Source organism: Aulonocara sp. 'chitande type north' Nkhata Bay, linkage group LG13 (genome assembly GCF_057382095.1).
Source record: "Aulonocara sp. 'chitande type north' Nkhata Bay isolate Kocher_YH1m ecotype deep benthic linkage group LG13, A_spYH_male_GT1.1, whole genome shotgun sequence".
NCBI classification, from domain to species: Eukaryota; Metazoa; Chordata; class Actinopteri; order Cichliformes; family Cichlidae; genus Aulonocara; species Aulonocara sp. 'chitande type north' Nkhata Bay.
In genome coordinates, this window is record NC_141356.1 from 12,925,218 (window position 1) to 12,939,287 (window position 14,070).

The 14,070-nt window shown below is 40.6% G+C and overlaps 3 protein-coding genes across 12 annotated transcripts in view; 1 reads left to right on the forward strand and 2 right to left on the reverse strand.

Moving 5' to 3' along the window:
* The window catches only part of itsn1 (intersectin 1 (SH3 domain protein)), a 50,038-nt gene extending 49,020 nt beyond the window's left edge, over nucleotides 1-1,018 (reverse strand). For all 5 annotated transcript variants that reach the window (XM_086258768.1, XM_086258767.1, XM_086258766.1 and 2 more), the window contains exon 1: nucleotides 849-1,018. The gene's annotated coding sequence lies outside the window, so the exon portion shown is untranslated. The remainder of the gene's footprint in view (nucleotides 1-848) is intronic.
* Nucleotides 1-8,031, forward strand: cryzl1 (crystallin, zeta (quinone reductase)-like 1). Of its 6 annotated transcripts, none has more exons than XM_086258771.1 (13): nucleotides 1-96; nucleotides 2,370-2,447; nucleotides 3,304-3,376; nucleotides 3,541-3,585; nucleotides 4,264-4,332; nucleotides 4,882-5,015; nucleotides 5,119-5,230; nucleotides 5,430-5,450; nucleotides 5,767-5,865; nucleotides 6,264-6,388; nucleotides 6,560-6,665; nucleotides 6,745-6,790; nucleotides 7,601-8,031. In XM_086258771.1, exons 1-13 carry the CDS (start codon nucleotides 10-12, stop codon nucleotides 7,695-7,697), a joined length of 1,092 nt encoding a protein of 363 aa, XP_086114897.1. In that variant the 5' UTR covers nucleotides 1-9; the 3' UTR covers nucleotides 7,698-8,031. The 6 variants fall into 6 exon arrangements, with proteins under 6 accessions (XP_086114897.1, XP_086114898.1, XP_086114900.1 ...); XM_086258774.1 differs by lacking the exon at nucleotides 1-96 and adding an exon at nucleotides 116-463 and having other exon boundaries at nucleotides 7,601-8,030; XM_086258776.1 differs by lacking the exon at nucleotides 1-96 and adding an exon at nucleotides 1,878-1,991.
* The window catches only part of setd4 (SET domain containing 4), a 7,544-nt gene continuing 553 nt past the window's right edge, over nucleotides 7,080-14,070 (reverse strand). Inside the window, exons 2-13 of the mRNA XM_086258769.1 lie at nucleotides 13,847-13,967; nucleotides 13,660-13,755; nucleotides 12,795-12,832; nucleotides 12,007-12,095; nucleotides 10,542-10,778; nucleotides 10,324-10,383; nucleotides 10,098-10,227; nucleotides 9,835-10,009; nucleotides 9,268-9,346; nucleotides 9,074-9,154; nucleotides 8,820-8,943; nucleotides 7,080-8,730 (exon numbers count right to left, since the gene is read on the reverse strand). Coding sequence (XP_086114895.1) covers nucleotides 8,572-8,730; nucleotides 8,820-8,943; nucleotides 9,074-9,154; nucleotides 9,268-9,346; nucleotides 9,835-10,009; nucleotides 10,098-10,227; nucleotides 10,324-10,383; nucleotides 10,542-10,778; nucleotides 12,007-12,095; nucleotides 12,795-12,832; nucleotides 13,660-13,755; nucleotides 13,847-13,922 — 1,344 coding nt within the window. The 5' untranslated portion in view covers nucleotides 13,923-13,967 and the 3' untranslated portion in view covers nucleotides 7,080-8,571. The remainder of the gene's footprint in view (nucleotides 8,731-8,819; nucleotides 8,944-9,073; nucleotides 9,155-9,267; nucleotides 9,347-9,834; nucleotides 10,010-10,097; nucleotides 10,228-10,323; nucleotides 10,384-10,541; nucleotides 10,779-12,006; nucleotides 12,096-12,794; nucleotides 12,833-13,659; nucleotides 13,756-13,846; nucleotides 13,968-14,070) is intronic.

Genomic DNA, 14,070 nt, shown 5'->3' on the forward strand with positions numbered 1-14,070 from the left:
AACTCGGGAATGAAACAAGCTCCAGTCCTCCCACCTTCACGACGGCCACTCAGCATCCACGTTACCATGGAAACCAGACCGAGCCGACGAAGCCTAGTAAGCCCTGTCAATCAAAACGCTGATGTTACACCTTCTCTAATGCAGAGGGAGTGTGCTAAATTCTCTGGAAAACAGTAACAGGAAAGATTCGTTTGGCAATCCCTCCTCACTTCCTGCATCATCTCAGCTGGACTCGCTAAATGATGAAGTGTGTCGCTCAACACACACGGGCGATTTTAAGCCCTTTCAGATAGATTATAAAGCACTCGGAGCGTTGTTTTGACTGGACAAGCAGCTGTGGCTAAAATCCGGACTTATATCAGCAAAGGCTAGGCTTACTGAACAAACCTCCACCCTGAGAGCAGCTCTCTGACCTCGCACCGTCAGCACTGTCGTCTCATCATCTTACTCTCAGCCGATCCGGGTACTAGCGACACTCCATATAAACACAAGGAACACGTTTGTGAAATTAAACGTTAGGTCGCAGGCAGGCAATGCAGATGCAGTGATTTAACATTAGCATGCAGGCTAACTATTAACAGTGGGTGGGTAGCATCGTCTTAACAGTTTCCTTACGCTCCGATCTTGTTTCAATAACTAATATCACGCATTTCCTTAAATTCTTGAACATCTCATCACATCACTCATGGAGGCTGATAGGAGTACATCCCACGCCGGTAAAAAAAAAAATCCATTTATTGCCTCTAAAGCTGTCAGTGCAGTTAGCGAGCAGGCTAACCAGTGATGAGCTAACGCCAGCCCGCTCAGGGACATTCTTTCACATCACCCACACTGCACTCGGCTCTTACCTCATAGTTCACTTTCCATCGTTGAATGCTGAATAAATTGGGCAGATGGGTGCTTATGTGACCACACAATGTGGTCTCTTCTCCCAAAATTTGCTGTTTTATCACTAAAACCCTTTCCGGTGAACCTCCCTTGGCTCTGGAATCCTGACCGACTGAGGGACAGCTGGAAAATGGGGTAACGCCACTGAGATATCGCGAGATGTTCTCTCACGGTAAATTACATCGACGCAATCTCGCGAGAACGGTTTTCTTGTCCGGATCACAGGGATTCTCTGCGAAATAAACGGATTAGTAGCGCTCCTGTTGGCAGCTGTTAATTAGAAAATACATACATTCATACATTTTAAGAATAAATTAATAATAATTTTAAAAACTCTTAGCAATAATGTAAAATATGTAATGAATCACATAGATAAATAAATACGACATGGCTAAGATTTCATCCTTGCAGGCAACACATACAGAAAACCAACACCAAAATAAAATAGCCTTATTAAGTAGAATAAAACCGAGCTACAAAACAAATACTACTATAGTAATATCACTCAAGTGGAAATTACTAAAAACATAATATTTTGACCCTTTGACAAAAAATAGCTCATTGTTGTAAAATAAAATAAAGCAAAACTAGAACAGAATTGGTTTAATGTAGCAGAAAAATAAAATTAACTAAATAAATGCAGAAATTCATTCATTAAACTGAGGTTTTGCTAGTAATTTACTGGCTTTTGTTAAGGCATAAGTTTTTCTTAAAACAGTTTTAATTAACGTACTGTTTTCCTTCTTCTTGTATTATTATTATTATTATTATTATTATTATTATTATTATTATTATATACGAAATCGAACACCAATGATTCATTTCATATTACATGTCCAGTAGTGGGCGGTATTGTAGTCATAGAAAGAAAAAACAACGAAGAAGAGGAGGTCAGCTGATTGACTTTATCCATCCGATCCCGGCAGTTTGATTTTTCCTATATTAGACTCAGCTGTTATTTGAAGAGCACTAGTCCAGTCGGTCACGTTATAATATTTTGATATTCTGTGTTTGTGGATTTGATGAAAATCTGCAGCGTTATGAAAGGTCTGTACTGCCGAGCTGTCAGTGATGCTGAACCCAAGTTCGTTATCCAGGAAATGGTGAGTTTGAGGTTCCAGCTGAGCAACTACAGCACGTCAGTATTAAAGGAACTTATTAGAAAAGCAAATTAGCTGTGCAGGCTTAATCTGCATATTTAACTCCCTGCTGCTGATTAGTCTCAGTCAACTGAACAATCCCTGCTTCTCTGAATATGTATAACAACTAACTGTCTGTAAAAATGATTATTTAGCAGGTGTTTTTGCTCTTTCATAGTAAGCTGCATTAAAATGTTTAGAAGAAGATCATGTCAGATATATGCATGATTTATTTCTTAGTTAGTGTAAACATATTTTACGTTTCTGCTGTTTTTTTTGTGTTTATGACTTCTACCTTTGTCTTCATTGTTACACTGAGCGGCTTTGTGTGTTTCTCTCCAGACTCTCCCAGATGTCCTGAGCAGCCATCAGGTCAGAGTTCAGGTGAAGGCGTGTGGACTCAGCCCACTGGACCTTAAGGTACTAACAGTGTGAGACCTGTGGCTGAACATGTTTCCCGGTGGGTTAGTGTAGCTTAGTTATAGTGCATGTTAGTTCTGCCAAAACTGGAATTAATCCACACAGTCTATCCCAGCTCTCATAGGTCAAGAGGGCTGGACAGGTCCAGTCTGTAACGGGGCTAACACAGGGCGACAGATAACCATTTAAACTCACAGTCAAACCAGTTAACCTACCCCACGCATGTGTTTGGAGAAAGTCCGGAGTACACGGAGAGAACCCACTCAGACACTGGGAGAGCATGGAAGCTCTGCCAAAACATCCCCAGATAGATTCAAACCCAGGATGTTCTTGCTGCAAGGCAGAGCCACTGCACCACAGTGCCGCCAAGTAAAAGAATAAAACTACAAAAAGTAAGAAACATAATTGTTTCATAAGTGAACCATCCAAAAATAAATATAATGACTCAGGGCTTTACCTTATTTCACTCCGGCTCCAGGCTTTCCCATATAGGTAGTAGCTCATCGTAACTCCCATTAATGAGCTACAGTAGCCTACAGCAGGGCTTAATCTATTATTAACTGTGATTTTGTAAATGTGGAAGAGATTTCTAATCGTAATAAGAGGATGGACCTGATCTCAAAATGCTTTAAAATATTAATTTTAAAAAAACTACCTACCTGATGGGTTAGAAAAGCTGTTTGTTTAAAGCTGCTTGTTTGTTTGAGGCACACTCACAATGTGTTTAAAAACATCAAAAGAAGACATATTTGTGGTTTAATTTTTCTTTCTTGCTGCTTTTGTTGCCTCTGAACTGAAATAATTTGATAAATGCATCACTGATAATAACTCACTACTTTGCTGATGTCTATTACAGCTGTTCAGAGATGTCGGGATGCAGAGGGATTTAATCCCTGTCGGCAGAGAGGTGGCCGGGGTCGTCCTTCAAGGTCGCAAACAGACACAAATTTTGACTCTGAAATTAGCTTTATTGTTCAGAACAAATTCACACGTGTGTGTTTTCGTGCCGAGTGAGTAAGAGACCTTGTGATGCATCATTCACGGGTCTTAATTTTTGTGTCTGTTTCCTTGTTTGTTTGTTTTTTCCTGACAGTTGGTCCCAAGGTTACCTTGTTTCAGCCGGAGGACGAGGTTGTAGGTAGGGATGATTTTTTTAAATGGCGAATGTGAGGTTTTCTGTAGGATTGCAACTTGGGAATTTCTATAAGTTTAAATCTTTTTAAGAATAAATACTTGTGTTTACAGACGTCTTTGATTATTCATTGTTTCTGAACTGTGACTCAGTTTTCTAAGTTGGACATGTTTTAATATCAGATCTGACTGAAACCTTGAATGTTGTTAGATCATATTCAAGAAGATGTCATAACCAAAATAACTTTAACACACTTGGACTGGTTTTTAGGGTTAAACAAGTCCTAACTTGCACAAAAATAAAGACACTAACAGTCATTTAAAACCAAAAGAATTTGATAACCTTGACGACCCCGAGCTAACTCAGTGATGAAGGATGAGGTTTTTTTGTCTCCTTAATGCACAGTCGGATTAACACTTTTTTTCCCACTAAATTTTCAAAGTAAAATTTCCTTTTAACTATTGAATTGTTAGAAAAGATATTTCTCTGCTAGGGTAAATAGACATGGAGTCACTTCTTCTTACAAGCAAGTCTTAATTCATTGTACTGTAGTACAAAGAACTTAGAGATCTTTGTACTGTAGTACAAAGAACTTAGAGATCTCTCTGAAGTCTGTTTGATTTCTCTAAACTTTATCTTTGTGAAAGCAGCTCCACATTTCCCATTTTCATCTTCCCTCTTCAGGTATCCTTCCCCTGGACTCCAGCTTCTCGGGACTCTGTGAGGTCATTGACACCGATGAATATTATTTAGGTGAGATGCACGCTCTCTCACATCTTTATTATGTGAATTTTCTTTTTCCTACTTTCATCTATCAGATTTTATGACATAGTAAACTTACTTCTAAATTCTTTTAGGTCTATGTTATGTTTTTTATTCTGACTCTTGACTATACTAAATATCACAGCACTGACTCACCGATCATTTCAGAAAAAGGGTCACTCTGATCTAAAAGGTGAACCCGTTCTCGGCTCTGCTTCAAAGTCGACGGGCAGAATGTTTTTGTGTGTGTCCACCTTACCTCTGCACCGCATGGACTTTCAACTTTTTTGAATCAGAACTTTCAGATTGAAAGAAATGTAAAAGCACCTGAAGTGCACACACTGCCCTGATCCACCCCCATAGTCTCTGACTACATTTATAATCTTTGGAAAAGAACGGAGTGACAATCACCTTCTAGGCAGATGGATTTTAGAGCAACGTAAAGTTAAGAACTTTAAGAATCTTAAAAGTTGAAATCTTGTAAATAAAATCCTATAAAAAGCTGTTCAGTGAGCATTTTTGTGTTTCTGTGATCTCAAGTTCAGAAGCCAGAGAAGCTCAGCTCGGTGTGTGTGGCAGCAGCGCTGCGTGACGGCCTTTGTGCTTACACTGCTCTGCACACACATGCTCGTATGGCGGCCGGACACACGCTCCTGGTCACGGACGGAGCCAGCGTACGTAAAAACACTCAAAATATAAACTGTGTGCGACCTTGTAAAGCAAAGCTCTAGTTTGATTGCACTCACGAGTAATGATCTCATCCCTCTTGCTGCGAAGTCTTTTGGCCTCATGTGTATCCAGCTGGCTTGTTACCACGGGGCGAAGGTGCTGACGACGTCACACTCGCCACAGAATCACACTTTCCTTGAGCAGCTTCGGCCCAGCGTAGGTGCGTACCGACCCACACTGACATTTCTGTAGCTCGCATTAAAAAACTTGATGATCATCTTTGAAATGTTCTCCAAAATCACATTTTGAGATACCGAAACTGGCCTTTTCTTGTCATTCCTTTCATATTCACATACTCTGCTTCCAACCTGTTTTCATCTCTGCATCCTGTCCTCTCCTCACCTTCATATTCTCCTCAGGTGTTCAGGATCCCTTAGTAGGTGAGCTCTTTTCCTCTCTTCCCCACTGACTTGCCTTGCTTCCTAGCTTGATTAGTAACATAACTGTCATTGGTGTTTGAGCTGTAATTCTATTTATGGGAAGATAAGCCATTAGTAATATTTTTTTTCTAGTTTTGCAGAAATAATTATTTCATCTAAAATCTGCTGCCATCATGTGGTCGTTAGTGAAAACTGCAGTTTGCAAATTAAATGTGATCAGAGTAGAATTACACACAACTCAGTCGGTTTCTTAGTTTTAAATGTTTTCTGAGCTGCAGTGACTCATTCTCTCATATATGTGTGTTTATGTGTGAAGCCAGAGTTATTCCAGTATATAACAGCTCATCAGAACTGCTGTCGGCGGTTATGGAGGAGACGGGAGGACTGGGAGTGGATATCGTTGTTGACTCTGGAGGTAAAAAATAAAATTGCTTTTCCTCACATACTTGAAGTTTCTACACTATCTGGATGTCCAATCATGCAAAACTTCAGTTTTGCAGATGTTTGCAGCCACTCAACAAGGCACCTTTGATGAGTTGTGATGGAATGACTAAAATATCTGTAACATAAAGACTTCCTGCCACAGCTCGTATATTGAGACTGTGTCGTGCACCTGTTTTATACGTCGTGGACACACCTGTGCTCCTCTCATGACTCTCCTCCATCCTTCATTGATGCATCCTTCAAGGTGCTGCAGTCAGACATCTGGTCACAGGCAGGATGAAGAGGCACAAATCAGACACATTAGAAAAGACCTTTTTGTGTGTGTGTGTGTGTGTGTGTGTGTGTGTGTGTGTGTGTGTGTGTGTGTAGTTCATCTGCATGAAGGGGAAGAGGAAGTGGAGTCAGAAGAGAAGAAATTACTTCCACACAAACATGACATCATCAGTGTGCTGGGAGTGGGCGGCCACTGGGTTACATCCCACCAAGACCTGCAGGTGAGCTGGGGTCAGACTCAACAGCGGCATCATAAATTGATAACTTCATAGTTTATTATTACTATTTGAATAGAAATAACCTCTCTGGCTTTAAAGCATCTGAATGCAGCTCAGTCTGGTCTGTCTTCAGTATCACTTTCCTCACCTCTCTGTGTCTCTGTGTATTTGCAGTTGGACCCTCCAGATTGCAGATTACTTTATTTAAAATCAGCCTCTGTGTCCTTCCTAAACCCTGAAGTCTGGACAGCATCATCATCACAGCAAGGAAGATACCTCCGTATCCTGTTCTTGCAGCATATAATCTAAAACCTTAACTCTATAATGTGCATTTCTGAAGCCTTAACTGACTTTTGCAGATATTCTGAAGGATATCGTGGAGAAGATGTCAAGCGGAGTACTCAGGTAACCTCAAAATCTAGTTTAAGCAGTGCTGGATCACATTTCTCAGTGGGATCATACTATCTTAGATAAAGTCCACAAATCCACATTTTAACACGAGGTCAACTTACCAGTTTCCAGGATGCTCACATATGATTCCCACAAACATGCAGAAGTCCCAAGTCCAGCAGCTTAGACAATTTGTACATATGTTTGGAACATTACCAGAAGTGTGATGAAGTTTCACAGGGGACATATGTCCTCATTAGCCACTGATATTGAATTAGCTTTAATGGTGTATTTGTTTGGAATGAAGCCTATTTAAATGCACAAAAACAGTTTGTTTCACCTCTTTCTTGTATGCTTTTTTTTTTTCCTCCAGGCATTTAATTTGTTTATTGCTAAATCTTTACAAGCAGACATTAAATAAATTCTAACATATAGAAGGTAGGCCTTTCCCTTTCACATGTCCAAGGCAGACTTCTTCTATTTTTGACAGCTCTGGAATTTGCCTAATCTGTCTGGATCTGGATGAAATATCTCATTATTTTTAACATTAGACTTCTGCTGTAACAGCACTTGCAGAAGTTTAGTTTCCAGTTTAGTGCGGGGGTGTCAAACCTGCTTTGGGTGAAGAAGACTGGAACGATTGCTAATAGCCTACCATTCTTTTAAGGTTAAGAAGTAAATGTTTAATTTAATAAGCCTTTAGTTTAAAAGACAAATGACATGTTGGTACAGACCGTAGTTATTTCATGGATTTGGGGATTCAGATTGTTTTAAAATTAGACTGTAATGGGTCTCTGATCAAATTCACCTTGTGTCTCTCTGCAGGCCTCAGCCCGAGGAAGCAGTCCCCCTCTATGAAGCCACAGTTGCCATGGAGACTGTCCAGCGTCACCCAAAGACGAAGGCTGTTGTTCAGCTCTGACCTAACTAATCACATTATGCAGAGATAAAAGAAAACAGCTCAGCTGGATCACTTCTCTCTGCAGTGACACTGTTCCAATCAGTCACTGTTTACTTGTTAACACAGAACTATGATCTGTTTCAGGCCCAATAATATGATAACAACAGGAAAAAAGGCGCTCAATCATTACCTGCTTGAGTTTCAGAGTCACCTGGACAGTTTTACTTCACACTGCAGAAGAAACTCTTTTCCCAGAGCCAGTGATATCCATTAAAATCTGATCACTCTTCATCACCTAATGTTTGTTTAGAAATGCACAAGGTGTCATCTGACTCAATAAAATCATATTTCATTAAAAAACAAGGCCGCTTTTTTGTTTATTATGCAACAGATCTTTTGTTTGTTCGTTTCAGATCCATCTGTTTGTGAAGGGCAGCCAATCAGAAGAAAGTTGGCTTAAAGGGGTTTTAATAGACTTAAAACATCAAATTGAGGACCAAGTCCTAGTATGACAGAAACAGGGATTATATTGAATCATTCAAAGCTGCTCTAGTAGATTCCAACACTAAAAAGATGGAGTTGAAAATTGAAATATGTCCCTTTGAGCTGTAAATTACAACATAAACAGCAGCTGGGATATTTGGTGGCTTCATAAAATGTGTAATACAAAATCTAACTAATTAAAGCAAAAATAAATATATAAAATAGCGGATTTAAAACTGGAGATGCATCCTTTCTGTAGTAGTATTTTGCTTAGAGCAGTTAAGCTGGTGGTGATGAGAGCCTGTAACAGAGCATCCTATTGCTTTTCTCAGTCAACACACAGCACAGGAAACGCTTCAGCCAATCACTTGACTTCTTGCAGCAGCTGTCAGATCAGAGGGCCAATCAGATGTCAGTTCACAGCACCGAGTGGACTGTCATTATGTCTGAGTGATTCCTCCAGTGCCTTGAGGCAGCTTCCCAGGATGCACCTCTCTTCCTGCCGCAGTGACTTGACCACATTTAGCTGCTCCCTAATTGGCTGCTCACATTGTTGGAGGAGGTGTGAGACCTACACACACACAGTGCAGGAGAAAAAAGGAATCAGGTGATGTGCTGCAAAACAGGGACAGAGTTAAATTCATGCACATGTGCACACACCTTATCTAGTGTGCTGCATGTGTCTTGCAGTAGTCGCTGACAGAGACTCTTAGCCATCCGGACGCTCCACTGCTCTCTCTCCTCACACACCAGCTGGCCGAGCAACACTGCCTTCCACTGGTGGCTGTAAATTACACACACACATGTTCAGGCACACTCCACAGACAGAGAAACTGATCCAGATTGTGCATGGACGCCCAGATTTTGGAGCAAAACACATCGATGTACATGCATAAATGTGTGTTTAGGCTTACTACAGTGTTTGTGGCAACGACAACAGCCTGAGAGCCGTCATCAGCCTCCAACTGGGGCCGTCACTGGACACAGTGAGATTACTGGCAGGAAGGCAGGAAACATATGAAGGCATTTTTCCATTTTGCAGTTGTATCCGAGTTAAGTATTAGTCCTGTTTACAGCTGAATCATTAAGTATGTAAACCGAGTCTTACTGAAGGAAACTGTTCTCTCTGAGAAACTTGATCTTCTGAGTCAAACTTCTGTCGCCTCTTAAAACATCACAGAGCAGATCTGAGGGACCACAGTGAAAAACACAAACATCAAGTTTTAAGCCAAACAGTTTTCCATATTTTCTCTTATATATCTAATGTTACACTGGCAGATGCAAATAATAAACATGTTTCCAAAGTTTTAAATAATGAGGTCGGTGTATGTGCAAGTAATCCCTCTAAGCAAAGGCTTAAGCTTCATAATACTGCTTTAAACACTCGTTTTAAATTTATTTTTTCCCCTGTTTGCTTTGTAGCAGTGAGAGGGGATGATGGCTGTTTGTGAGAGGTAGCCAAACAGAATGAACTTAAAAGAAGAATGAAGGAAGGGAAACAGCTTGTTTCAGATTACCAACATGTAAAGTAATGACCTATTTTAAGTCCAGGGAGTGTTCATAAAAGTTCATTAGCACTGTCATAAATATATCATGATCAATATATGTAAATATAAATTTGATTCGACGATAGGGCAAAAACTTCCCCATGATAAAACCTACTGCAGAGATTTACCTGTGTCCACATAGACCACACTGTGGGGATTGGCAGTGGTGACAAATCCGTACTCCAACAACAGCTGCTGGTTATCGTGGGAACCGTAGTTAATGAAGGCCTGCTGGTAGCGCAGAGTCCCAGACACACTCCTGATTTCATAACATCTTGTCACATCGTTAAAACCTGCTTTTACCTGACAAAAGAAATGCAGTCATACACTCTCAATCAGTACAACCAGCTCCGACTCAACAGCTACAGTATTCTTGCAGCATCACATTTACCTGCACGTCAGGGCGATGGTTGAGCAGATCCAGGAAGGGAGCTAAAGCATAATTATCAGGTCCTGACAGGAAGCTGCTTGAAGCATGGCTCATGAAGACTGTGCGTGTGTTGACACTACACCACGCCCACCTGGGAAAGGAGGAGGAGCTTAGTTAGAGATAGTATTCTCATTCACTAATGCTGTTATGTAAATGGTTCATTTGGTCAAAGATAAGGAAGGTGTACCTCAGCGCCTCATAGGTCAAAACATCCGCTGTGGGCTGACTCAGAACTGGCTGCAGGGACCTGAACCAGTGAACCAATCACAACGCGATCATTCACTTTTCACACAAGAAGACTAAACATCATTTGAACAATTACTTTTATTCTGATGCATTCAGCCAATTTTTAGAAAACGAGCTGATCCACAAGCGAGTACAAATCCCGGCCTTAACCGCACTCACCTGAAAAACTCCTGATTGGTGGAGTGCATTTCCTTCACTGCCTCCCTCTGCTCCAAGGCCCGCCTCCGCACACTGGCAGGTAAAAGAGCCATGACATCATCGCTGAAATAGGCGGGGCAGGTGTAAACTGTGGGCAGCACATTGATGTAAGGGAACCAATCAGAGGCCTCTCCTCTGTGCCGCTCACACACCAAGAAGATGCAGAGGACCAGGAGGGGAGACAGACGAGGTTTCCAGCTGCAGAGAGAAAAAAACACACACCCAGAAACAGTTTGGTTTCATCTCATTCTGGCTAAAATACTCAGAGTCCATCAGCTGAATCCTTCTGTGTGCTGAGATAGTGTGAAGTACAGGCGCACAATTAACCTGGCACTGAGTCTGAACTTGTGTAAGCTTATGACGATCTAACACATACATAGTAGGAGTGCAACGATACTCGTATCGATATTGAACCGTTCGATACAGTGCTTTCGGTTCGCATATGTATCGAACAATACAAAATTTTTAATTTATTTTATCAACTTTTCTTCTGACGATGCTGTCTGTGTTGAGAGCTCAGTGGATCTGCGTTCGACTACTCCACCTAGGCTGCACTGTCGAGCGCAGATCCACTGAGCGCAGCACAAGCTAGCGAGACAGAAGCTAAGCTCTCCTTGCAACATGGCAAATTGAACCTCCCCCACCCTCATTCAGATCTGGCGTTTGGAACTATTTTGATCTTCATGTGAAGTATGACCCTGAAGGTAAGCGCGTCATGGACAAAAGTAAAACATTATGTTGGATGTGCCACGCAATGCTCACTTACATTGGTGGGAACTAGTGCGTTAGCGCAGTTAGCTCGTTAACGTGTTGGCCGTCCAGCCCCACGCACGGGCGATCCGCGGTAGCTCGTTAACGGAGATTTGCCGTGTTGTGGCGTTAACGTCATTTCAGATTAAAGCTGACAGCACTAGTGGGAACACAACGAATATGACTGCACATTTACGCTGACATCATCCTAGTGCAAAGACAAGTGGAAGCAGACAAAAACAACAAGCACTACCTGAGTCATTTAGACAGCGTTAGCACATGATTCTCCTTATGGGGACCTGATATGTTTAATATGCTGCTGAGAATATAGCCCAGAAGAAGCGGATAGTATAGCTTTTATTTTGGAAAGAGCCATTTCTCTGTAATAAACTCTCTTTTCCAAAGATGAGTGATTTCTCTTATCCCTTTGTTGTTTCAGCAACATGTAATTTAAAAACTGTACGTTTGAGTTAAAATATATATTTATAATTTTAATAAATGACAAATTAAAAAAGGACGACCATTTTTTTTGTATCGAAAAAATATCGAATCGTGACACCAAAGTATCAAACCGAACTGTTAATTTTGTGTATGTTGCACCCCTAATACATAGATTAAATCCTGCATGCCGTATAGAGGATGGAAATATTGGAATATGTTTACATTCTGTGTTTACCTCTTGATGTACCGTCCCAGGTAGCTGTGCAGAACGGTGGAGGTTGTGAGGAGGCACGACTCCGGCAGAGAAATAATCAGCTGACCGGGCTGCCACACAAACACCAACAGATAAAGCTTTAACATTCAAACGTCACTACAGGATCTACACTTGATCCTGTAACTAATTCCAAACAGTAACCAATTCAAATGTTTAAAAAAATGGTGACTACACAAATTACCTCACTAATCATATTTGTATTTTTTTATGAAGCAGCAGTTTAACTTATTTCTTTCTTATAAATTAAAAGGCAAAACACACATAAATAAATCATTAACTGCCTAACAGATCGAGCACAAAACCTATAAGAAAGCTATATAAACAATATACAGTTATTTCTTTATGAATAATATAAAACTTAATATTAAAATAACATTTTGTGCATATGTCAGCGTGTGCTTTGTGATGGTTTTAAATGTATGCTCGTGTTTCAGTTAGAATTCAGAATTACTGCAAATATCAGGCACGTGGTCACAAAGAAGGTGAACAAGTGGATGCTGAGTTTAACAAAATATGATCAAAGTTTAAAAAGTAATTTTAATAAACCATTAAATCATTTATTTTTAACATTATAACACTTTCATAACAACTTCAGCCTGTCAGCGACTTGCTATGTTTATTCCTTGAAGTTTCCACATTGTGATTTTCAGAATAAAATAACATTTTTGATTTTTTTTTTTCTTCCTGAAGATGCAAAAAGTTCATAATATTTGTTGATACAAATGTGGCATTTAGGGAATCTGGATTACCTTAATGGTTCTGAGAGTCTGCAGTCCTCTGCCTGTGTCTGTATGAACCAAATGTACATGTGAATATCATGATTTAACACACAAACTGTCAGTGTAGGTAATGTCTCTGATTGGCCCAAGAAGATACCAACAGAAAACCTCCTCACAGTCATGCTCTATAAAACCAACCAGGTCTGAAAAAGGTTCCCAACTCAATCCTTCAGAATCAGCTGAGGGTCAAGAGGTCACATCAGCATGTGGGACAGGTGTCTAGGGTCTATTTGTTTGATACCAGGCTCAGCCCAGATGTCTTCTGTGTCAAAACAATGATCTAATATAGTAACATTTAAATACTCATAAATGTAGCTCAGGGCTGTGAAATGCAGAGACAACACTGTATAGTAGTTTGGAAATATCCCACTGATCAAATGGTTTTAAAGAAATGTTTCAAAACTAAAAAGGCTCAGGCTTGGCCCAAGGGGGGTTTCACACTCATGACAACCATGCTGAAGATTCTGGCTTTAGGTGTCATACTTGGGTAGAGTATAAAACTGAATAGGGTGCTCCCGTACTTGGGAAATTGTGAAAATTTAAAAACTCTGGAGTCTGGAATACAATAATGTGAAGTAGTTTGGAGGTCAGTTCATACAGAGTGTGTACTTCATGTCTATGTATTGTGAGAGGCTGTAACTCAGAAGACATTCATAGCATGATGGTAAAATCTGGCATGGCTTCAGTAAATATATTTAGTGTACAAAAAAATCCTGATGAAGTCAGGTGGGAAGTTCTGAATGAACCTAAAATCACCCAACAAACAACGGGCAGCTTTCCTTTTCGGGTTATATGATACTCCTGAGGATGTTGAAAACAATATAGGATGTGGTACCAGTGAAGAGAGCTGGCTGAAGCAGTGTGGAGGAAAATCCTCTGTGGTGAAGAAACTTCCAGAGCTTCACATGCTGCGGCTGGTGACACAGAGACACTGGAGAGACAGAGAGAGGGGCAGAGAGTCTGAGCTGAGCCAGCATGCAGCACTGAAACACTTTAAACTCAAGCAGTCAGCGTGTTTCTACCTGACCGGGCGCTGCTTTCGTGTTTCTGCCTCCTCTTCCGGGCAGTTCGTCCAGCTCTGTGACTGTGACCTCTCATGGTCTCTTTTTGTAGGTAAATACACGCTCATCTGGACAGCTCTCTCTATCGAAACACACAACATACGTAAGACTTTGTGAGTCTGAAGAGCACAAATAAACTGTAATCACTGTAACAGTTTTAACAATCACAAGGAACTACAAATGGA